Source organism: Protopterus annectens, chromosome 4.part0 (assembly GCF_019279795.1).
Source record: "Protopterus annectens isolate FY-2018-M chromosome 4.part0, PAN1.0, whole genome shotgun sequence".
Classification (NCBI taxonomy): Eukaryota; Metazoa; Chordata; order Ceratodontiformes; family Protopteridae; genus Protopterus; species Protopterus annectens.
In genome coordinates, this window is record NC_056733.1 from 1497112223 (window position 1) to 1497139220 (window position 26998).

At 41.4% G+C, this 26998-nt stretch overlaps 1 protein-coding gene across 1 annotated transcript in view; it reads right to left on the reverse strand.

The window, feature by feature from the left end:
• The window catches only part of ITK (IL2 inducible T cell kinase), a 1334312-nt gene that overhangs the window by 721168 nt on the left and 586146 nt on the right, over positions 1-26998 (reverse strand). The window contains exon 3 of the mRNA XM_044069337.1: positions 11912-11993. Within this exon, the coding sequence (XP_043925272.1) occupies positions 11912-11993 (82 nt within the window). The remainder of the gene's footprint in view (positions 1-11911; positions 11994-26998) is intronic.

Genomic DNA, 26998 nt, shown 5'->3' on the forward strand with positions numbered 1-26998 from the left:
CAGTCAGGGACACCTGCACAATGTTTGAACTATTCCTGTGTGACATTCACAGACTGAGAAGAGCTGAATGACAATACATCATGTGATAAGCCAGCTGTGTCCCTCACTTACTGTCACTATTATATAACACACAATCCAGTAGCATTCGTACAGGAGCCAACCGTTGTAGGAAAGACTCAGAGGGCCACAGCTGTGATCTATGTCACAGCAGGCAGAGTTGACAGGGAAGCCTGTAGGTGCTAGACAGCTGACTATCAGCAACATGTCATTCCAATATATGTACTACTGGCTTACTGTTGTAATCCCTATGCCCCATAACTGCATCCTCCCATCTATGTGTCATTACCTGGGGACTTGTATTACATACCTGGTAGAGTGCTGTACTCTTTTGTGCAGAAATCCTGAAGAATATTGGTTGTGATATCGCAATTTCTCTTTGTAAAGAAAGTCACAGACCTGTTTACCATAGGTAGCTGCTTGCCTTTTGTAGGTAATGCTCATAAGCAGGTGATTGCCTGTGCACCAATCTGTGGCTCAGACTTGCTAATTGCATCCAGAACAGCTGGGTTGCACTTTCATTAGCCAATGGCATGGCACAACAGTGCTATATTTAAGGCCTTCATGTAGGCCTTGGCCCCTTTCCAAGTCTGAAATGGACATTATGGAGGTGTGGAGAATACAGCATCATACAGGGTAGGTAGAAATACTGTCCACTGTTGGGATTTATGTGGTATGTCCACAGTTTTGTATGCTATGTTTGGCCATTGTGAATAGACTTTCTGATTATGTGGCAATTTGGTGTTAAACGATGGGGGTTGTGCTCAGTAAGGGGGAAGACATATCTGAGTGTCATACCTTATAGGTACCAGAAAATGCATGCTGCTGCAGTAGCTGCTGGTCTATCAGCTGTGTATGTTTGTAGGGGAAGACTGTGACACATGTCCCTGTTACTTGACTTTTGCCCCCCCACCCCTTTATGTATATGTGTTGTGGAGATCAGTTATTCTAGGTGGCTATGAGGTATGGTAGGTCTGTAGCAGGTAGCTGAACATGCTGCCACATATGTTGCAGGCTACAGCTGCTGCTTTTTGCCCAGGGGTCCTACTGGGGAGTGTGAACACTTTGGAGGACAACAAGCTATATGTGTCAGTGAGGGAGCAGTGTCAGCTCTGTTGTTACAGCATAGCCAGGGTGAGGGTACCCATAACAGTCCAGGTGAGTAATGTGCTTAAGGTACATATGTCATGTAACAGTGCCAGTTGGACAGTGGTAGGTGACATATAGGTAGCCTATACATATTTGTGCAGTGTGTCCCTACCTACAGCCCTCTGACATGCTAAGATGGGGAACAGTAAATGCAGTAGCAGCAACCTGTTTTGGTTAAAACTGCAGGACTCTGTCATTATTTGTTATATCCACAAGCATGTAATTGAAGTGCAACACACTGGATTTGAACCCAGAACTGTGGGTGGCAAAATGTACAACATGCTAGCAATTTAACAGACTGAGCTACTGAGTCAACACTGCAGCAGGTCTATTTGTAAGATGTATGTGCATGCATACAGTCTGTTAAACATGATTGGCATTAGCATGTGTGTTCAGATGGGTATGACGTTTAACACTGAACTGTCTGTCATGATTTTGTAACCTCAGTCTGTACTGAATTGCCAGTACTTCAACACACAGAATAGGTTTTGTGACAACTGTGTCAACAGTAGGTGGCACAACTGTGGACATTCTGCAACACTCTGTGCAGTTGTCAGCTATACATAATATCTTCGGCCTCACATACATCCGTCATCATTTAATTGGGTGTGTACTGGTTTGCTGTCTACATCACAGTCCCAAATACACTGTCAATTTTCCCATTATATGTACAATGGGTATGCTATTGTCAATTGGGATATGTTTATGGAAACACCTGCTTTATGTTAGAGCTCAGTAGCCTAGTGAGCTAATGCGCTATGCTGTAGTTGATAGGCTCCCATGTTCAAAGCTTGGCAGGGGTAATTCTTTTGCAAATGTGCCTAACAGTGTCAGAAGGTGATTATGGTAGTTTTAAGCAATTTTAAGTGGGTTTGCGTATGTTTGCACAGTGAGCTGCACTGCTTAGCCCCGCTTAAACCCATGCTAATCCCCCAAAAAAATAGAAAAGAAAAAAGGGATGATAGGAAAGTGTTGACATGGGGCAAGCAGGGGGAAAACACTGTGAAAGGCAAGTAGGGATGTGCAGGATGGGTGTAAGAAAGGACCATAGCTCTCCAGTTCTTGTACAGCAACAGCTGTGTAGGTTGTGGACAATTTGAAATTTGGAGCCTTACATCCCAGAGAGAGGGGTCTGGGTGACATAACAGTGTTGATTAATTAATGACTGATTTTTTACTTGGGGGCAAAATAGAGAGCTATGTATGGGGGTGATATTTTTGTTTGTGGGATAGATGCTCTTTTTTCTTTTTTCTTTTTTTTAAGGTGACAATGGAATGTTAGGGAAGGGATATAGGAACATGTGAGGAGGTAAGTTGGGTAGAAGAGGTTGCATTTGCAAACAGACAAGACAGCAAACAGGGGAGGTGTATGACACATGAGGGGGGTAAACACCTTGGACGGGGACAGTGTTGTGGAACTGGAGAGCCATTTGCCCCCAGATGGCAGCTGTGAGACTGAGCTCCCCACACATGGGCAGTTAACACTGCTCCTTAATTGCCCTGAAGGTGGTTATGCTGGAGGCAGTGCACTGGGGCCACCCTGCCCCTCCAGGTTCACCAGTCTGCCCTCAATCCAGTGCAGGCAATCATTGAGCACATGGTGCATGATCCTGTGCACCATCCCTGGTATCTATTGCTGGGTGACAATTCCCTCTCCACACTTGCTCCTAGGGTGGGCCAGGCCCCGTCCCCTGAGGCGGTTCCACCCATAGGTGATGCAGGACCAGCAGAGGGTGCAGCTCCAACTTGGGTCCCAAACATACTGGGACTTGGTGCCACAGCCAGCTGAGGTAGGGTAGGTGGATCACCAGGCACGAGCCTACCCAGTCAAGCTATGGTGTTGAGGTTTTTCAAAGTGTATAGGTTAGTAATGAACAGAACATTTAAATGTTAGTTATAACAGCATGTCAGGATGTTGCAAATGCCAGGATGTTGCAAATAACCCAGTAACATACCAGTGCATATTATATGGAACATAACAATAAGTGGGATAACACTCAGTATTGTAAGAGCATGCCAGTAACTGTTACAGCATAAGGCTAACAACATAGGTAATTCAACAAGGTATGTTAGTATGCAACCATTGTAATATATAACAATAATAAAATGCAAGGCCCAACATAATGTTTTGAAAAATTATGATGCAGATAAGGGATGGGGGGAGAGAAAAAAAGACATTCCATTACTAGCAGTATAAGCTATATTGTTTGCAACAGTACTCTTATATTGTACAGGTGTGCCCTACTTTATGTATAAATGTGCCTTATAGCTTCTTATAGGTTCATAGGTTCATACTAGGCTATCTGCCCTGGGGCAATTATAAGCCTAGCCCGATTCTGTACGGCTTACGCCACCCCTTGATTTGAGTATACTGTGCCCTTTTTAAGGTTTAGTTTACTGTGCCTCTGTCTAATAGTGACACGGGAGTAATCCCTGGGAAAAACCTACGATCCCCCATCCACTTATCGAGATTCTTCTTGAAGAGATTCAGTGAGGTGCTCTGCCTCACATGAACTGGAATTCTATTCCAGAGCGAAGGGAGCCTCTGGGTTATGAACCTGTCCCTCCAGCAAGTTCTATTTATTTCTGTGCTGAGGTTCAAGTCCCTCGAGCATGTGGCTCTAAGGGATTTAGATTTACTGAGGTGGAGCATGTCCATTAATTCTGGATTTGACATAGCTTTGTATGTCAGGCATAGATCGCCTCAAAGTAGGCGGTATGCAACTGAGTAGAGCTGGAGTTTTTTTAACCGAGCAGCATATGGCATCTGTTTGAGACCCTTGATCCTCTTGGTGAGATACTTTTGGGGTCTTTCTAATTGCTGCAGGTGTTGGGTAAGGTACATCCCAAAAGGGGCATTGTATTCTATGATGGGCCTGATGAGGGATGAATAAAGGGGCACGATTACCTCTGTTGATCTAGATGTGAAACCCTTCATGATGAGGTGGGCTATGTAGGTCTTTCTAACCACTTTGGCAATGTGGTTTTCAAAGGAGAGATTGCTATCAACTTGGGTCCCCAGGTCCCTAATAACTTTCTCTGTATTTAATGGGTTTCTGCCTATGTGGTAATTTGTGGGCACATTGTTTTTGCCAAAGGGTATGACTATACATTTTTTGGCATTTAGCTTTAAACCATGGCGCTGGCACCAGTTATCTGTCTCTGTGAGACCTTTTTGAAGGATGCTTGTGTCAGCTGGAGAGTTGATTATGGCACCCAGTTTGCAGTTGTCTGCGAACTTGGTGAGCCATAGTCCTCCCATGTTTGCCTGTACCTCGGAAAAGTATATACCGAACAAGAGTGGTCCCAGGACAGAACCCTGTGGGATGCCACTTGTGACCGGTTTCAAGTCTGACATGGCTCCAGCAACTCTTACTCTGTGGGTTCTGTCTTTGAGCCAGTTTGTGACCCATCTTGTGACACAGGGGTTTATATTTAAGCTGGATAGCTTATCTATTATGCCCGAGTGGGGTATTGTGTCAAATGTCTTTGCAAGGTCCAGATAGGCTGTGTGGACTACCTTCCCTTCATCTATGGCTTTGGTGACTGTTTCAAAGAAGTCAACCAGGTTCAAAAGGCAGGATCTGCCCTTGACAAAGCCGAACTGGGTAGGATCTAGTGTCTGTAAGTCCCCAATGTCTTTGTTTATGAGCTCCATGATGATCCTCTCCATAGCCTTGCAGACTAGCTAGTCAGGCTTATGGGGCGATAGTTTCCAGGGTCCGTAGAGGCTCCACCTTTGTTGAGTGGGACCACTGTTGCTGTACGCCATTCTGTGGGCACATATCCTGTAGTGAGGCTGAGATTGTATAGCTGTTTTATTTGAGGGATTAGTTCCTCTTGTAGTTCATGTAGGACGCAACCTGGGACGCCATCTGGTCCCATAGAAGTAGTGTTTTTTGCTTTGGAGAGGGCAGCCTTCACCTGAGCATCTGAGATGATTGGGAGGCAGCCCTCTGCCGGGATAGATACTTGCTCTTTTGGGGAGTTTGCACTGAACCTGTCTGCCAGGATATTGGCGATGTATGTGGGTTCAGTGTATTTTTTGTCGTTTAGAATCAACTCAGAACAAGTCTGGGAGTTGCATCCCAGGTTTTTAACATAACTGAAAAAAGCCTTATGATTGTCTTTGGTGTCGTGTGCAATTTTTCTCTCGAAGCTAGCCTTGGAGGATTTTATGAGGGATCGTAATTTTTTGCTAGTACTGAGCAGAGATACCTTCCCTATTAGGGATTTTGCTCTATCATGTAGTAGCTTCCTCCTTCTGTTGTACAGTTTATTTATGGCAGGGGTCCACCAGACTGGACGCCTGCCTTTGGATGATTGGGTCTTGGTTTTGTTTGGGATAGCATGATCCATGCATTCCTGGAGATGTCCGTAGAATGCATTTATATAGGATTCTGCAGTTTGGGCTATAGTTTCCACTGGCCCTGGGGCCTTGAAGGATTCCACTTTGGTTTTGAGAAGTGAGAAGTTCGCTTTTGAGAAGTTTTTCACTGTGGTTTTCTGGGCTGTGGGTGGGGTCGGGATGTGGACATCTAGTGAAATTAATTTATGGTCTGATCTTACCAATGAGGGATATACTTCTGGTGTGGAGCATAGAGTCCCCATGTTGGTAATGATCAGGTCTAGTATGTTGTCCCCTCTTGTGGGAGTGGTGACTAGTTGTTCCATAGCATTTGAGTTTATAATTTCCAGGAATCTTTGGGCTAAGGTGCTGGGGCTTGAGTAGTGCTCCCAGTCAATGTTTGGGTAGTTGAAGTCGCCCAATATAATGGTGTTCGGAGAGATCTTCATGTTCTCCAATGTTTTCAGGAAAGCTGAATGGGATTCCTGACTTTGAGAGGGTGGTCTGTAGGATGCTATAAACTGAAAAGCAGTCTTGCCCACTGTTAGTTGCACATGGATGGTCTCCGATACTTCGTACAATGCCACTAACCTGGAGGTGTGGATATCCTTGATAAATATGGAAACTCCCCCTCCTTTTGTGGTTTGGTCCAGGTTTTGTGGCCGAAAAGCATGATACGAGGTATAGCCTGGTAGTGCTGGGGTGCTCTCTGGAGCCTTGAACCAGGTTTCTGTCACTGCACAGATATCGATGTTCTCCATACTGAGGAGAGCTTCGAGTGCATGCATCTTGAGGTTAAGACTTCTGGCGTTTAGCAGCATTAAGCTATCCGCATTGAACAGTGTGGGCCAAGCTGTAACACCTGCAGGTACACAACTAGAGGGCTCTATTACATGTCAGGGGGGACATATATGACTACCAATGTGTACTGTGAACTGATGTAGTGTGACTGTGCTATTGATATAAATCAAGTGGATGTTAAATCTGTGTCCAAGGGATTTGGCACCAGTGATCACAGTCTGTGACAGCGTGACATCTGACAGGCAGGTATTGCACAGTACAGAGAGTTTATGCCTATCATGCTGTCCTTGGTAGGCATGGGGTTAAACTATCAGCAGACATTCACAGACACACCAGGCATACAGCCATACCAAGATTAAACAGTTTTATTTGTTTTATTAACTTTTATTAGAACTGTACTTATTGACTTTATATACTGATGTCTTATCACCTTGCTGAGCAATGCTGTTAACACTCTGGTACATCTGAACACACAAATTAGTAACCCATTGGAACAGCTACTACAGCCATTTATTTACCTGTAATTCCTTTGCGGAGAACATCTGTTAAAAACAGACAACTGTTTCTATAAATATTTAGTAGTACTTGTCCCTAGATTCGAACCCCAGTCTGTGTGTGACAAAATATACATCACACCTAGTGTTTATCAAACTGAGATACTGTTGAATATTGATTGATTGATATGAGCCTAGAGTTCACCTGGTAGCAAACTGTGACCTGGTAATAGAGGTAGAGTGTTATACAAGACTGCAGTGACATTTGAACACACATGCATGAGATTCACACATGACAGAGATAGTAGGTGAACAGTGCATTAATAGATGGAATGCAGGTGTAGACAATTAACCCCTAGTGGGTGGAAATATGTGTGATGTGTACAGACCATATCAGAGCGCAGGGTTGGCTACCTGACCCATATACAGTTGCAGATGGCATATTTGCAGTCTACAGTTATTACAGTTTCATACTTGCCTGCAGCAGCATAACTAAAATCAGGAATGTATACAGCTGTAATGCAATGGTTAATACAGGACAATCCTGAGATACATACTATACCTTGGGCATTCCTATTATAGGTTCAGATCTTACTGCAGAACAAATATCAAAATGCATTATATCTTGTAGTACAGTGCCACATCTACAGTTTAGCAAAACACTCTTTATTAGCTAACCTTCAATCACTTAGTGGTATTATTCCCATTTTTACTTCACAGCAGTTGTCATACTCAATTTCATGACCAACAGCTCAAAATACACACACATTACACAACACAGCTTTATTAGGGGTGGCATCATGCAGTGATTAGTATATACATACAGTCTTTAATGATGAACAGTTTAAATAATGCAGGTGTTGCAATACAGCTGTAATTCCACAATTAATGCAGTAAAAACTTTTTTATTTCCTTAACATTATTAAGGCAGTCGAACTTTATTTCCTTAACATTATTAATGCAGGAGAACATTATTACCTTAACATTCTTAATGCAGTTGAAACTTTATTTCCTTAACGTTATCAAGTTCCATACTTTCATCTTCATTGAACTGTACCTGGCATTACTCAGTTATATCAGTCCAGGTCTATGACCACATTCATTGAGTACAATCAAAACTGAATATACCTAGTGGCAGTTACTAATTTACTCTTTCTTGTTATATGACTATAGATTGTAAGATATATTTGTACTCACCACACTCACGGCGCAACCTGGCCAGCCACCCTGCATGGGCCTCCAGGTTGCAAGCTCTCTCCTCTGCAGCTGTGAGGAGAGAAACACAGCATTATGAGTACCTGTCTATCACACATTCAGAGTACAATTTGGTAAAGCAATAATAACAATACTTACAAACTGGTGGGACATTCCCATCTCTGGCATCTTAGACCCAGGTGTCCAAGAGATCCCCCTTATGATGCTTCAGGTCATCATAATGATGACGCATCTGCTCATCTGTGTGGGGGATACCAGTTGTACTGGTGAGATCATGTGCCAGCTGATCCGAGTCCTCTAATTTGTATTGCAACCCCTGGTAATGGCTCTGCAGCAGCTAGAAGTCATGGTATTTTACAAGGAGTCTAATCATGACCCTGGACTCCAGAATGCCCCACCGCTGTGCTCGGAAGTGAGCACCCTCTCCAACTCCTGCCATAGTCTCTGCCAAGATCAAAATCCAACAGATTATTGCTGTATTACCACCTGTTGCATTTAAAAAAGGCTGTTTTCCCATCCTTTACCACCATTGGGCCATTTTTAAAAATGTGACACTTTGCTTAGCACTGTGCAAACCTGTTTAGCTCAGCTGAGCAGTGCTTAAACTGACAATGCTTAGCAAAGCTTAGCAATGTACAAACCAGCTAAGCACAGCTAAAATAGTCCTTGTTTAAGCAGTGCTTGGCAAGGCTTAGCCGTGCTTAGCACAGCTTAGCTGGGTATAGCAAAGCACAATTTCATAATGCATTTTAAAATTTTGTAATTGCAAACTACAGTGTTTAATAACAGGTCTGTGCATACATATATTATTCCATCAAGGGTTTACACATACTTGTCATAATTGTGTATTTGCAACATAAATGAATCATATCCTGACTGTGTATTCATATGAAATTCAATCAAGGTTTAATACTACTTCTCATACATGTGTATTTGTAAACCATATTTAATAACCTGTTTGTGTAAACACAAAATTAAATAGGAATTTAAAAGATGTCTCATACTATGTATTTACAAAATAACCACTGCGTGTATTCAAATGCTGCATCTACTGCACATAAGGCTGTCACTCTAACCATGTAGCTACATGGCCATGTGAAATGGTGTTTTACTTTTACATATATCGCTCCACTACATTTAAGCACCGCACCCTGCAAACCCACTCAGCTATGCTTAAACTTGACCTTTCCTAAATAATTAAATGCATCTGTTTTCTGTTTTTAGATGTCTGGCACGTGTCCACTGTTGCGTGCCACACCGTGCCACGCAAACACAAAATAAAAAAAAATTAAATTATTTTTAAATACATTGCTATTCGACACTTTGACAATGCAGGGAGTGTTCTACTCATCTCTGTACTCAGTAACACACTCCCTGCACTGATTCACTACTGTGTTACACAGATCTCCCTCAGTAGTGCACCTTCATTAACATACAAGATGTGCTGCAGAGGGGACTCCACATAAATGGCCACTGTACCTTCCGTGTAGGTCTTCCACTATTCCGACATGGATTTTATTTGACACAAACCAGCAACAGGATTGTTCAGACCATTTGAGAATTACACTTGTATTAAGTCACAATAAATAAATAAAGATACAATGGAAGATCAGTTTCATGAATCAAAAAATAGTTATCATTTATCTAAGAATGTCAAATTTATACATTGTCACTCTGACTTGAAGAACAAACGTTCTCCAGTAGAGTGGTTAAAAACAGGTCAGCCACTTCTTAGCAGCATATTAAGCAACCATGAAGCTTGGAAAAAAAAACAGCCAACATTTTTTTACTCTGAGTAAACAGCACTCTGACGTTTAATGATAGTAAAATTAAAAAAATAAAAAAGGAAGACATTCATGTGACTGTGTGATAGAGAGAGAGAGAGAGAGAGAAAGACTACATCCTAACAACTTCTGACAACAATAGGCAGTTCATCTCTACTCATTACCTAACCAATAAGCATTATGATACTCTGTGTGACATTATTGACTAAATATAATCCACACTGATTTTCCAAAAGAAAAGAAAAAGCAGCCACTGATCTACTGTGCGCTTCAACTTGTACTTCCTTAGCTATAAGAAGTATTAACTTTAATGTATTGCATTACAGACTATAACCCCTGATGCATTCCCAATTTAATAATGATAAAAAACACAAATTGACCATTTTGGGGCATCAACGTGTACTTCCTGAACAATACAATGTATGACACGCTAATATCTGGCATTTTTGACTGAGTATAATACACAATAATTTATTAGAAAATGAAATATTAAAATGTGACAAGATAAAAGGAAAAAAAAAGGAACACACAGATCAAATGTGTGCAGTGCCATGCATTTTTGAAACTGACCATCTGGCATTACTGAGTGACTTTAATCCTCATTGAATTACTAGTAAATTAATAATTTTTGGAGCGACAGTACGGCATTATAAGGCAACATCAGTGACAGTAAAGAGGCATGTGGCATGGGGAGAGTTTTGATGGCTTGCATTCTGTTTTTTTTTGCTCACAATGAGACTTTGAAAGTGTATTCACTTAATGTACCTTGAAGTACTGTGTGTGTGTGTGTGTGTGTGTGTGTGTGTGTGTGTGTGTGTGTGTGTGTGTGTGTGTGTGTGTTTAGACATTGAATACTTATATAACTTATATTTCGGATGTAAAATTTATATTTTGGGTGTTATATACTTCTACTACAACAGCTATAAGGTGGAGGAACTATTTTACATTTTATATATATATATATATATATATATATATATATATATATATATATATATATATATATATATATATATATATATATATATATATATATACACATCCACACACACATGTATATATTAAAATAACAAAACAAATCCAAAATAGCCAATTCAATAAGGGTAAGTAAAGTCCTTCCAGGTAAGGTGCCAGGCCTTACAATACCAATGGGCTTGCTTTACTTCCCCAGTAACATACACCTTGGAGGGCATTATTGCTTGCTTAGTTTAGCTTTTCATGAAACAAGAATACCATTGCACTAAAAATGTGAGGTAATCATAAAAATAAATGCTCGAAGAGGCCCAAACCTAAAGAAGTGCTTTTGGCAACATAAGGGACTATAAAGGGAAGAAGATACTGTCTCTCTGCTAATGTGTAGATGCCTCGATTTCTGGAAATATATGAACAGAATGAAATGGCCATCTAAAAACTAATCACTGTATGAAACATATCTGCTTTGTGAGCTAAGATTCTAAACAAAACTGTATTGCAATCTACATGGAAAATAGAAAAAATAGTCAATAACTGTGTTGTAGATAAAAATAAATGTTCAGTGATAAAAACACATCAGATATTGTAAACATTCAGTTTTAGCTAGCACTATTTAGAAGTATTAGTACAACTGTAAATATCACAGTGACAAATACATTCAAACTTATATGCATTAGTATTAAAATTATACCTAGATCATTGTATCTCTTAGAACTAAGGAGGAAACTGCTTTCAGCAAATGTGCAGTATCAGATCACCACATTATGGTCCTGCTTCATAAATCAGTTTTGAGCTCTACTTCTGAGATCTGAGAATATTGCACTTGTATACAACTGCTCATTTGGTTTTACTTATGTTTCATGTACCTTAATTCATAATCTCTTGATTGTGAGTTTCTAATGGTAACTTATTATTATGTCAAACATGTCAGAAGGAAAGCAGAGGGTTGGTAAAACTCCTAAATAGAGTGCACTTATTCCATTGTCCTTTGAAATCTCAGTAACAATAAAACATCATGTTATTTGTGTGATACAAAATCTAAATCATTACAGAAGCCAGACAACTGTATCATTATAACATTTCACAGCATACCTTCCTTTAGTGCACACACCCATCTGTTCCTGCTGTCTTTCTCTGGTGCAAATACATATAAGATGTAACTATCATGGAAAACCTGCAGTGAAAAAATAAACAAAAGTAAGCAAAAAAATATTTAAAATATGCAATGGTATTCTTGTTTCATTGATAGAATAACCTCCAAAATATTAAGCTAGATGCTCTATTGCATATGCTCATTCGTAATTGGATACTCAAGTATTGTTTTGGGGGGGTGGGTTAAGAAAGGTCTATGACTAAACATCACACCAAAATATATTGCACTACAAATAATCCGACCCATTAATAATGTATATTTTTTTGTCTTTAAGAGAATGGCAAAAGCATATTTTTGCAAAGAGAAACGCCCCCTGTACTCCCACATATACAAATTTCAAGATCATACAACCTTTGGGAACAGAGAAATTTTCTTATCCCACAGTTCTGCAATCTCACTCAATTCAAGAGGCAGCTTTTAATGAAACATAAAGCTTACGAAAACACAATGACCATTTCTTCTTCATCTGCACAGGTTCTGATGCTTATCAAATATCATGTTAAAAATAACAATGAAGTGCCACATTACATATGAGAAATAAAACTGACCAATAAAATATGGAATTGATACATTTGCACATTTTGCAAAGTCATTCTTGGAGGCTAAAAATGTTTAAATATTTTTCAAATAAAAGCAGACCTTCAACCTACAAACCCCACTGGGTCTGTATGGGTAACATTATTCTGAGGAACATTATCAAGTCAGCATTCTACATAATCTGCTAAATTCTGCAGTTTGTCGTTTGAGTTTATACAGTATTTTTAGTGCATGTTTTATATTTTCCTCTAAACCTGATAAGTTTTTACTTGCTATAGTTCTAAAATTCTGTTGCACATTAATTTCTTGTATGAAAGATTCCTGGGATTCATGAAAGGGCCAAGCATGAGCTACATGGTTCATGCTAAAAAGGCTTGCTCCCATAACTTACTAATTTGGGATTCAGAAACATGTTAGCTAAGACATGCTAAGACCTCATAAGTTCATAGGTGTTTACTCGGCTAATGACCACAAGGGCCTTTTTAAGCCTAGCCATCCCAAATCTCTAACAAGTTCTGGTATCCTTAGTAAGTGTAAGCAGGGGCTTGGGAGATAAAACATTTACAAGCAGGGGCCTGGGAGATGTACCATTTACAGGCTGCCTGTGTCCATCAGAGACATAGGTGCCAAACCAGGGATGAATTTCCTGTTCCCCATTCAATTGCCCAAGTTATACTTGATGTAGGTCCCAGGAACGATCCCTGAGGGACTCCACTTGTGACTCTTTGTAGAGGTGGACTCCCCAATTCTAACTTCCTGGGTCCTATCTGTGAGCCAGTTGGCTATCCACCAGGTAACATAAGGGTTTGTACCTAGCCTCTTGAGTTTCTCAACAATGCCTGAGTGGGGGCCCGAGTGGCCAGGTCAAGGTTGGCAGTGTGCACCATTTTGTCATCATCCATTGCTTTGGTGACCTCCTCAAAGAAATCCACCAGGCTGAGTAGGCGTGACCTGCCCCTGATGAAACCAAACTGGGTTCGGTCCAGTGTCTGGAGGTTTACTATATCATTATCGATCATTTCCATGATAATTATTTCCATAGCTTTGCATATGAAACTAGTGAGATTTATGTGCCTGTAGTTTCCATGGTCTGTAAATGGTCCATATTTGTGCAAATGGATGACTGTTGTAGTTCTTCATTCATGAGGCATAAAGCCTGTTTAGAGCTTTCACTTAAACAGCAATTCCAGAGGGCCTGACAGGTCATAGTTGATGCTGTTTAGAAGCCATCTTGGGATATTGTCTGGGACCTTAGAGAGAACATTAAGGACCTGTTCCCTGGTGATAGCAGGGGGAATTATACTTGATGGTATTTCCTCAAGGAAGGCTGAGGGGGAGAGAGAGGTAAAGCTGGACCTGAATTTGTTGGCCGGTAGGTTTGCTATATCTTCTGGCTCAGTATAGGTGGCTCCATTTACAATGACCTCTGCACACAACTGTGTATTGCCTTTGAAGTTACTGATAATTTACATGTCTCTGAATCGCATTTAACTGTTGATTCATTTGGCAGTGGCATTTCCCCACATTTGCTCTCTCACACATACTAGTGCACAAAATATGAACACACACACACACACACACACACACACACACACACACACACACACACACACACACACACACACACACACACATACTTTACAGTCCCCGTACTTGTCGCTGACCTGTCTGCATTTTTATGGTTCTCTGCACGCCCTGTAACAGCTGAAGTGTCATTAGGGCATGTCTTTAGTATGCCTGGTGACTAGTGAATCCCCCAACCCCCCAGTCTCAGTACTGATGTTGGTGCTATTACAGCACTTAAATATAATAGTGCATCCCTCCACTTACATTTAGAGTAATCCCTGGTGTCTAGTGAATCTCCCCCCAGTCCCCAAACTGCAGTCAGTGCTGTTTAAACTACTAAACTATATTGTATCCCTCATGGCTAGTGGTTCTCCCCATCCCAGTGACTTAAGTATACTGCATCCTTGGTAGCTAGTGCCCCCCCCCCCCCCAGATCCAAGTAGTGATGTAGGTGCCATTAAGGCACTTCATTGATGTGTTCTTCCTGGTGTCTAGTAATCCACCACCCCTGATCCTACAGTCATGGCAGGTAGCTGAACTTGACCTTTTGGCCTTGTTCAATATTATAACATGGTGGGGAAAGCCAGCCTGATCTACATGGCTGAGCAATTTTTGAGCTGCTTGGCATGTTGATGCCAGGTTGTTACAGGGAAGAGAGCATGTGGTTAATTAGCATATGCCTCTTCCTCTGGACTGCTCATTTTCTGGGCCAGCCCTACACAATGCTTCACATCTTTATGCTAGAGTACTGTGCTGCACCATGGTAGAGTGGTTGCTGACTCACAAAAAGATACAGAAACATGTAATGCACAAATTGTTATCTTCATGAATTCTGCTAATTATTTTGTGACTGGATTTGTAATGACTTTTGCTGTTTGTACACATGCATAATTTATATCTTTATTATGTGTCAGGAATTATAAACTGCAAGCCTCATACTGTTGTAATTTTCTAATTATTTGGTTTCATTTGTATTCAGATATTTTGTACCATAATCCAACTGCTTCATTTTCTGTTTTTTTTTCACTGTTACTTGTGTAGAATTTTTCCATAGCCCTCACTGTCAATGAGCTTTACTCTGCATGGTTAACCTAATTAATATAATATAAAAATCAAACAAACACATAAGCAAATAAACATGTTAGAAAGGAAACACACTTGTTAACAGACAAATAAATAGACAATATACCATTTAATAAACTCTAGTGCCTCGCCACATGCCTTAAAGGAGTTATTAAAAATCAGAATTGAAATTAACATTTGTTTTATAGGAAAAATTACAAACAATTAATCAATTATACATTTATTACAAACACTCACCCCCGGATTCACTAATCCTCCATGTAAGACTTAATAAGTCTTACTTGGAGGCTGCAGTTGAACGGTTTGACATCAGCATGCCACGAATATTCATGAGGGCACGCTGACTCAACCGTAACTCTTACACGGACTGAGTAGGAAAGCAGGGCACGTGTCCGACTGCCGAGCAGTCTAAATGTGCATGCCCCTGCAAGGTTTTAAAAACCATAATGTCAACACACAAGAGCGAGTTCGCTCAAATGTACTTGCACCCAACACCAGACTCCCTGACACTGTAAACCCCCATCACACTTATATAAAGTAAATAATTTAAAAAAATTATTTTAAATCCACAATATAGATGCCTGTATTTGCGAGTGTGTTAGCAATTCTGACATGGAAGAGCATAAGAACGAATGTTTATGCCAATCACACCAAATTGCAATAGTGTAATGGTAGAGCGTATGCACAAAGAGAAGGCATTCATGATTCGAGTCCCACCACTCCCCTTCTTATTTATGTTTTAAATCAGTATTTGAAATAATACCAGACATATATGATTAAAATTTTATTAAAAGCAGTGACATGGCCAATGTATCAGTGAACAAAATATATATTTTTAAAGGACCCAGATATATAATAGCCTGCTGTTAAGCAACATTTTACACAGCTAAACACAGGTGCTCATAGTTTAATAGTGCTTTACCCAGCTAAACAGAGATGCCCATAGTTTAATAACACTTTACCCAGCTAAACAGAGTTGCCCATAGTTTAATAGCGCTTCACCCAGCTAAACAGAGTTGCCCATAGTGTAATAGCACTTTACCCAGCGCAATAGAGTTGCCCAAAGTTTAAAAGTGCTTTACCCAGAGCAATGTGTTTGCGCGGACTTGCACGCTGCGCCAATCAGGGCACCATAGGACACTGGGGAGCAACGTAGAGCTAGGTTGCTTAAACGCAGCCACACCCCCTAGCCTATCTAGACAGTATTAAAATAAAAGAATGACAAGGTTTGAACCCAGGACCCTTTGCATCATAATCAAAGTACAGAACCACTAAGCCATGACAACATAGGGAAAGCAGCCACTATTAACATTCATAAACTTATGAATGGTAGTTTAACCATTACTAAGCAGGTCTGCAGTCAGCCGAGAATTTTACAAAACGGCCAATCACATAAAAGTGCGGGAAATGTGGCATATTTAAGCCCCATAGGTGGGAATACTCGCCATAGCTTCCAAGCGCAATGTTGGGGCATCAAGGAGTCCAAATACATGGTTTGGCTCCTTGTCCACCATCACGAGACAAGACTCCTGCAGGGCCAGTTCCAAGGGACAGAGTACAAGGCAGAGGCTTGGAACTGGTTAGCTCGTTACCTCACCAGTGCCACAGGCGTTCCTCGGACTGGTGAGCAGGTCTGTCACCACCATGCAGACCTGAAGAGACGAAAGCAGGACCGCCTGAACCAGTAGATACAGGAGGCCCATGGGATGCAGAATGCCCCACAACTGAGTATGTAGCCATGGAATGCAGTATGTAAGAATTGATAATGGAGTATGTATAATGGATAGGTATGTCTCAATATCCCTTCATTTACTTTACAGCTGCAGGTGACCGTGCTGCGAATCAGCAAGCTTATGCTGATAGGCTGCTAAGGCTGCGCCACCAGGTAGGTTAGTGATTATTCTGCATGTATTGTTATATAAAATATGGGAGAGAGCATGAAAGAAAGTGTTGTAGTCCAATAAAACAGCCATAGAATTGCCTGAATAATTCATCTGCATGTACTGTCAGATAAAAACATCAGAGAGGCAGAAAAAGAGTGTAGTAACCCATTAAGAAAGGTAACACATGTCTGGAATAATATCCCTGCAGGCACTGTAATATAACATAAGTGAGTGAGCCTGAAAAAAGATTGTTCTAACCTATTAATAAAGGTATAATATGTCTTGAACATGTCTGCCATAAACACCGTTAAAACAAATAAAGGAGTGAGCCTGTGGAAAAGTGTGCAATGTCATTAATAAAGGTCTAAAACCCAGAGTGTGTCTGTGTTACAGAGTCTGAAATGTTGTTGTACCCTTGCATTATACAAACTACTATTTGAAAATGTGCTGGCAACCCAGAGTTATGCAGTCCCATATAAAGTGGGTGATGGACGTGCTAGTAGCTGTGAAACATATATACAGTCCACAATAGTCAGTTACTAGCTGGCATGAATAAGTAAACCTGGCACACGTGTAGCATGTAATTATTCACCAGAAATGTGAGTGTGTGTCAAGAAATGCAGGGTTCTGTACAAATCGAAGTGAAAATGTCATGTCATGTGAAAACATCCCAGATATGTAAATAAAGAAATATAAATGCAAACAAGAAATATGTAGCATTAACATCTGCATCCTGGACAGTTAGTATGTCAGATATAGGTCAAGCATATATTGAACTAGCCAAACCCATGACACAACCTAATGTATGGCGGCAAGTGTAATAATACAGGTAGGGGATATACACTTGCAGTCACTGGAAATGTAGTGTAGACTAAAAGGTCATTATAAAATGTTAACCGAGGTTTCTTCTACACCCTACCATATGTGCATAAACCATGCAATTCAACACCTCAATGGGTATGTGTAATCTTAAATATTTGTTGGGACATATGTCCTATTGTTTTATAAATATTTGCATTGATGTTGATGCATGTGCCCTGTTCAAACACCAAGTTCATGGTGGTCTGTTGCTACCAAACATCCCTGCATGCTGTTGGAATATCCACTGTCATTCAATATGTGCATGTGTTATGCTTGCTGTTCAACTGTTGGAACCTTGGTGTGTTGGGTTAATGGGAATATTACTGCATGCTGTTACAACTAATCTGGAATGCTGTTGTTTATGTTGTAATTAAACACACCTAATCACAGAACATATGGGAAGGCCGGTCCCAGCGGACTCACCAGTCCCTCCTCAGTTGGAGAGTGCACCTCGCACCAGCGGCTCTGGTGCCCAGCCCGGGCTCCCCTCCTCCATTGGTCCTGTGCCACCTTCGGGTGGAAGCGCTGCAGGGGATGGGGCTCATCCCCCCCATGCAAGCGTGGGCGGAGGAGGGCCACCTGTCACCCTTGCTAGGGTCCGGGCTGTGGTGCGTAGGGAGATCCAGTTTTCAGTCGCTGATCCCCTACGCCAGCTTGAGGTGAGAGTTGCGAGTCTCTCAAGTGAGCCTGCCCATCCTACACAGCCCTCAGCACAGCCACCCTCGGGGCTTTGAAGGTGCAGTGGTGACTGCCCATGGGTGGGGATCTCAGTTCCACTGTTACCATCTGTGGGCTCATGGGCTTGCGGTTTCCAAACATCCTTCCCCGTCAATTGTGTTCACTCACCCCATGTGTCAAACTCCGACCCTGTATGCGTCTTGTTTGTCTTGTCTGTTTACCTCCCCAACCTACCTCTCCAAATATACCTACTTCCTCTACCTCACATTCCACTCTCACCTGAAAAAAAAAATTAAAAAAAAGGACAATCTGTTCCCACAAAAAAATTACGCCCCATACATAGCTGCCCAATTCACACACATGTCCGTGGACATGTAAACTGATAATTCTAATTGGCAGTACAACATATTTTGTTGTCCTCACCCCTCTCTCAGGGGTGGAAGGTTTCAAATTTCACACCAAATTTCAAACATATGCACAGCTGTTGCTGGTAAAGAAATGGGCAGCTATGGACCTTTCCTACACCCATTCTGCACATCCCGAGCTGATTTCCCTACTGTCTTTGCCTCTTTGTGCCCCCTTTTTCACTACTTTCCTATCTCCCCATTTTCTTTTCTTTAAAAGAAATTAGCACGGGGGTTAGCGGGAGTAAGCACTTTTAAGCAGTAGTTAGTAGGGGTGTGCGAGTGTGAGCTTGTGTGTGCTTAGCTAAGCATTGCTAAGCGTCATGCAAACCCGCTTACAACTGCTTAAAAGTGCCTTAGTCACTCTGTATGATAAGGCCCTTGTACTGCTCAGCAGCAAAATAAAAAACCTTGTCAGTCTCGAACCCGGGACCTTGGACTCGCCCGTCTGCATGAAGTACCACTACACCACAGCAGATATACGATAACTTAGTGCTGAAAGCAATATATCATGCATTACCATGAGTGAATGTAAAGGGAAAATAGGAATGGCATAACACAAATCTTGTTCTGTGGGCCTTAACCAGCAGGTTTTGTGGAATTGCATGACATGACTGTGAAAAGAGAATCAGACATGCTAGTATGGAATAATGTTACAGTAGCACCTTACAAACCCCACACAGTATCAGAGCAGGATAAACACTGGCATATTTGCATAGGTCACAGGCCAGACCTCCCAACAGTGACTGATCTACAGTGATGACCCTGATTTGTAAACAAATGTTAGCTGTGCCCCTTTGACTCCCTGTGAAATGTACTAACAGTAGGCAGAAAGGTGGGGAATCTCACTTAATGATAAATGTCAATAAGTGAGGGTAGACACTGCTTGCACATCAGAAAAGGTGTAGTAATACATATGCTCTGAATCCTTCAAAGTCTGAACTGCAAAATGTCTGAAATATATCACAGGTGTATCCCACTTATATGTACCTTTCCCTGAGGCTGTTCAAATATATACCTGAAAGTATCTGAGGCCTGGAAGAGTCAGAAGCACACAGGCATATCAGCTTGTCTGCTGTTACACACTCTGCAAATAGCTGTAGAATGAATCCCACAAGCATGCCCTTATGTAGAAGTACAACACATAAATATCAAAGGATGTAGCCATGTACTGCTAGCAACCACCTGTGACAATGCCATTGTTCAGGTGCTGAAAAGACTGGTGTGGTGCACAGTCAAAGAATACTAGGATGACCTCTGTCTACCATCTGGATATGTCCACAGGTGGGAGCTACTCAGACAGACTACTAGCCTTTATAGACTTACAGGTACACAGCAACTCTCCATGTTCAGTAAGATAAACATCACACGATAATAAATAATGCACTCTGCACTTCTGCACCCCTATCCAAAGGTACTATATACCCGTGTAGTCAGGCACAACCAACGGTGTAGGTAGGCATACACAGTAGTGAAATATGTCCAGTTGTCCTGAACAGACTGTGCTAATGTCAACACAAACAAACCACAAACTGTTCAGAAGTGAGTAACGTAATAATGACAGTGAAGCAGTTCACAAACAATGCATGTGCCTGATATTCATAATTGGTAGTACAACATACTTAGTTGTCCTCACCCCTCTCTCAGGGGTGGAAGGTTTCAAATATCCCTCCTAATGTATTGCATATGTACAGCTGTTGCTGGTAAAGAAATGGGCAGCTATGGACCCTCTCCACACCCATCCTGTACATCCCGAGCTGGTTTCCCTACTGTCTTCCTCTCTTTGTGCACCCTTTATCACCACATTCCTATCTCCCCATTTACTTTTCTGTCAGAGAAATGAGTGCAGGGTTTAGCAGGAGTGAGCACTTGTAAACAGTAGTAAGCGGGTTTGCACCAGTGTGTGCATGTGTGCGCTTAGCTTAGCATTGCTAAGATATGATAAGCTAAGCCAAGCTTGGCTTAGTATTGCTAAAATACAATAAGCTAAGCTAAGCTTAGCTTAGCATCGCTAAGCACCACACAAACCCGCGCAAACCCGCTTACAACTGCTTCAAAGTGCCTTAGTCACTTTGTATGACAAGGCCCTTCTACTGCTCAGCAGCAAAATAAAAAGCCTTGCCAGTCTCGAACCCGGGACTCACCAGTCTGCATGAAGTACCACTACACCACAGCAGATTTACAATAACTTGGTGCTGAAAGAAATATAACATGCTTTACAATGAGTGAATGTAAAGGGAAAATAGGAAAGCCATAGGAATACATTGCAATAACTACTGTTGTGTGCCAGTTAATTCTCTAATTCGAAAAGAAAGTACATACTCCCATGTATCCAGTGTTAGCATTAGGAGGTGTGAGTAAACCTACACACTGACAAGAGTGTACTGGAAGAAGCAACAGTCAGGTTTCAGTACAACATGCATTTCACTGGCTATAACCCAGCTTCAGATATGAGACATATACCAACCTTCTGACTGAGATAACAGTGTCCACAGCAAACAAGCATGGTCCCCACCTTGCAAAACTGAAAGGGCTACACCTACCTAACCTATCATTTTATAGCAGTGTCCTGAAATCACAGTGAGAACTGCAATTAATACACAGCAGGCTGCAGGCAATTACTAAATGGTGGCCACCAATTGGTGCAGAGGCCATCACATGCACATATGCAGATACCTAGAAAAGCAGCCTGTATCTGCTGTCCACACATGCAATAATATCATTGCAACAACTGGGAGAGAGAGAGAGCACGAGCGAGAGAGACAGAGACAGACAGACACAAACAGGCAGAAGGAGACAGATGCTGAAAACAAACAGCAACACACATAGGAAACAAAACAAAACAAAAAAATAAACAATAAAAAAAACAACACCTACAACAGACGGAGGTGAGGAATACAAAGGTAACGTATGTAACAGATATGCATTTGGTGACATCCAAAAGATGTGTCTGAAGGGTACTCTACATACTGTGAATCATCCATATGTGGCAGCAGTCCATATCTATATGTACATGCACATTTGCATAGGGCAAGGGGCATACTGCAACTGTTAGTGAAGGCTGGACATAAGTATGTTGCTGAAGGCTGCTATGTGCGCATATGTATGTAGGTTGTAGTGTGTGGCATTGCAGAAAGCAAGCAGTGCCGGTATATGTCATGTGGTGTTAAACGCTGTGGGACTGAGCTACAGGTAGTGAGGTCTGCAACAGCTATACGGCCTGAGGACAGCAGAATGCATTCTGCACAACATTGAGCAATAGTATTACATAACCATATGTCTCACAACTGTTGCATAATTGACATCCCCACCATGAAAGGTGGGCAGTATATGTGCCTATATGTGCAGCTATATTTACAGCAATGGATGTTTACATGTATGTGTATATATACATGTATATACATATATATGTGTGTGTATAGATATATAGATATATATATGGATATATTTAGATATATATGGATAAATACAGATATATATCGATATATATGGATATATATAGATATATATAGATATATATGGATATAAATGGATATGTGTAGATATATATAGATATATATAGATATGTATGGATATGTATGGATATGTATGGATATGTATAGATACGTATGGATATGTATAGATATGGATAGATATGGATATATACGGATAGATATGGATAGATATGTATATATGTATGTGTATATATCTATATAAATATATATATATATATATATATATATATATATATATATATATATATAAGAGAGAGCGTGAGGGAGACACGGGGTCATATGTACTGCAACAGGTGCCTGTTGTCCAAGGCATGGACTGAACACCAGTGTTGATACCGCAGTGCCATACCCCATTCCAAAACACCTTACAGTAACTGCCACATAGGTGGTAAACTGCCTAACACTGATGGTGTCAGAAGGGTACATGGGACACAGGTGGACAGTAGGCTCCCCTTTGATAATCACAGTGACAACAGTAGTAATGTAATCTGTCTACGTGGTACGTGTCATCACAAAAGGTGTGTCATCTAGGGAAATATAGGTTGGTGTTCCCCTCTACTCATCACAATGCCCCATGTGGTTTGTACCTCACATGACAACTACAGCAAGTGGAAAGGCCACAGACATACCTAACAAAGAGTAATACTGCCCTCAGACACATGCCCTATGCAGACTGACTCACAAACCACAGCTACAGTGCGTTGCATACCGCCCGCCCAGAGGTTACCACTGCCCGACATACAGAGGTATGTCACTCATAGCAGTTGGCCAACCACCATGACAACACCTCACAATCCCTCCGGGCTACATGACCTAGGGCCCTAATCTTTTTCACCTCACTAAACAGCACATGCTGGAGGTACAGGTTCCTATCCACAAATATGCCATACTCTGGACTAAACCACCCATCATGAACAACATGGCTCCTCATTAGCAGATGTCATACATACCCCTGATGATTTTTTTGGAGATAGGTAATATGCCCTGGGAGTCTCCTCTGTGTATCCGGTTGACGGGAGCAAGTGAAATCCCATTACATGTGTGTCAAAGGCCAGGGTAGCATATGGCTAGGTTGCTCTAGGCCCTAGGGCCAATAACGTATTACCTACCTAAGACACAATGCACACACACATGTACTCAGTGCAATACCTGCTATGTGAGGTGGAATGAGTGTGACAGTGACTGTGTGCAAGGTTTGTAAAGGTGTGATAGCTTAGTGTGAGGTTGTGTCTGTCATGGTAGTTTGTGTCCTAGGTGTGAGGCCGGAGAAAGATGTGTCAGTTTTGGGATGCAGACATAGTAGGATGGCATATGTTGTGACGTAGTTCCTTGTGTACAACTGTGGTGTCCCAATGTAGGCTGAAGCAATACATGTATGCTCAGTAAGTGGCACTGCTGGTGACTCCATCTCACATATGAACTGTTGTATGACCTGAAGCTGTAGGCCTAAACAGCACAGTATGGTGTATGTTCACAGTCCCTGGTAAGACTGTCTTGTGTGTTTCCTGTAGTCTGCACAGATTACATACCACATGCATAGGTATCTGTAAGTAGGGGCACACAGTACTATAAGGTACACAGGTAATGCTCATCTGTGTCGGCATACATCTGTGTGTCGTATGTATGTCTGATGTGTGTTTAACGATGCCTGTATCATGCCCGCAATGACATGTGTGTTACAGGGTATGTGTGTGTACCTAGCAACATGTATACTCTGTTAAAGCAGTATGCCAGCTATATCAACAACCGTGTACATATGTCAGGTAGGGGCATGGCATCAAAGACTAGGGTGGTTTACCGGTAATACTGTAAATGTACATGACATTCATTGCATTGGATGACATATTTCTTCATGCATTAGCTTGATATATACCCCCGGGGCGAGGTTGTGCATTGTATCCCAAACAGTGTGTCGACTACTGGTGTATACTGGTGTGTTATATGGAGTGTTGCAGGCACTGTCAGCCAGTTGTGGGCTGAGCACTATGTGGTATTGAATGTGTGTATCCTCTGATAGACAGATAGATGCTATATATGGCAGTTAAGTGATATCTGTACTTCATAATGTTAAGTGTGCCACATGACATGCTCACACATATCGTTTAATTGTCTTCCAGGGTTATGGCTCATCAACAAAATGCATTGTATTCAGCTGCGGAGGAGCAGGAAATTCTGAACAGCCTGGTGCAGCACTATAACCTGCTTTTTTCCAGGGCCAGCCAGCACCAGCATGACCGTACTGCACGGTGGCAAGACCTTGTTCGCAGGGTAAATGACATAGGCATGCATAACCAGACATCGCCATCACTGCAGTGATTTAATTAGACATGTCCGGCGGCATGCGTCTGATATCCATAGGCAACAGCTTGCCACAGGTGGTGGGGTGGCCATATATCACCCCCTCACCAGAGTGGAGGAGCTGCTCCTAAGTGTGGTGGCTCCTGGCCTACAGCAGCAACATCGTCACACATGTGTCATCATGGAGGCCGGAGCCACCCAGCAGGATGACATGGGGCGTGCAGGTAATACTCCCTAGCTGTAGACTACCGTTACCTGTATTGCTAGAATATGCATATGTGAGATGTGTACTATGTGTTTAGCAGTTGTGCTGCCTAACATGTGCAATACTGATAAATACCAAACAAACGGACAAAACGGCAGAGCAGACTGTACGAGAGTTTAATAAACAAATCCCAAAAACACAATAAACTTCCTTTAAGCGCTTTTTGTTTGTTCTAGGTTAACAAACTTCTTCAGAAGTAATTAATTGACACAGCTACTAGCAATTTATACCAAAAAGTGCGGGAAAACCAAATCTAGTTAATATTTATGACAATTGAAAGCAATTAGAAAATTAAAAAATGTCACATACTTGAATTTATTTCCAGGAGGTTGTAAAAAATGTGTTTGATTTTTAACAAAGTAACCACTAGGGACATGCACTTCCATCAAAGATCTACACTTAATTTATACACAGTAATTCCTACTGTATTGAATAAAAAATAGTAAATAATAATAAGTAAAATCTAGTATTATCTTTGCAAGTTTTTAAGTTTTAAAATACTGGTAATTGAACAGGCCTCATTTAATCCGGGGTAATTAAAAGCATTCAACTTAATCTGCCATAATAATTCAAGTTCTTCCAATTTAAAGGAAGCAGGGCCACCTCTTGTATCAAGAACCATATTGCTGATGACTAAGAATTTGAATTTATGTGTGGGATTGTGATGGACATGTTTTGCCAAAGCATTGTCCATCTTATTGTGGGAAATGGCGTATTGATGTTCGTACACCCTATCTCTAAGTCTACATTCAGTTTTGCCCACGTAAAATGCAAAACACTCAGAACATTGGGCTAAATAAACCAAAAATCTAGTATTGCAGTTAAATCTAGATTTCAACTTATATGTACTTCCGTTGATTGTGAAAGAATTAGTGCAATCAATGAACCTGCAATAGTTGCAACTCTCACATTTAGACATACCTGTCACTCTGGAGAGTGAAATATTCCATCTCTCAAGGAGGTTTTTCAAGTTTTTACCCTTTTTAAAAACTACATGTGGTTTATGACCTAGAAACTCAAAGACAATGTGGTTAGATTTAAATAATTCCCAATTTTTGGTAATCACATTGACGATGAGTATCTTTCAATGGCCAGTATGCATTCTACTACAGTTATGTACTAACATGGGTAGACGTGTGTATGACATGGGTTGACACTATGCTGTGGGTGATACCGTTAATATCTGTCAATGATTTGCAGTCTGGTAGTATACACAACCTCAACAGCATGACTTTAAGCAACCATTGGATAATATCCTGACAAATGACACACAGTAGTAGGGAACCCAGTAACAATTGGATCCTTCCGGTGCTACACTATAACACTAACCAGTGCTAATGACCGCCACCCATTCCTGTGAGCACACCTGTTTGGCATATAGCCCCCTTAGGTACATGCAGACACACTAGGGATGTGTCCATCCAAATCTGGAAATGCATGGATTGGCCTACAATGCATTCCCTGGATGGGACCCATATCCTACACAAGGGTATCATACAGACAGATACCTGTTGTCTGATACATGCTGTATAGCAGTAAGCCGACTATGGCATAGTCATCCTCATGTACTATACATAATATCCCGTCAGTACCACACAGGTGGTAGCCCTCAACATGTATGTTGGGTACCAATGTGTACATACAGCCTCATGTTATGTCATGTGTCCCTTGGTATCCACATATCCATAGGTACTGTGGAGTCCCAAGGTGTATCACATAAGATATTAGAGGCCTGAATGCATATCCACAAGGCAGTCGTACACCTATAAAGATTGTCCATTCTTGGCAGTCTTTGTTGTGTATGACCATGTCTGACATATACCCCAGGCATATACCCTCACTCACACTACTCTTAAGTAACTGTCATGGGTGTGTGTGCCACAGATGACCTTGGCCACAGAACATGACAGTGGACGGCCTTGTCACATACATACATATGTGACTTACGATCTGAGAA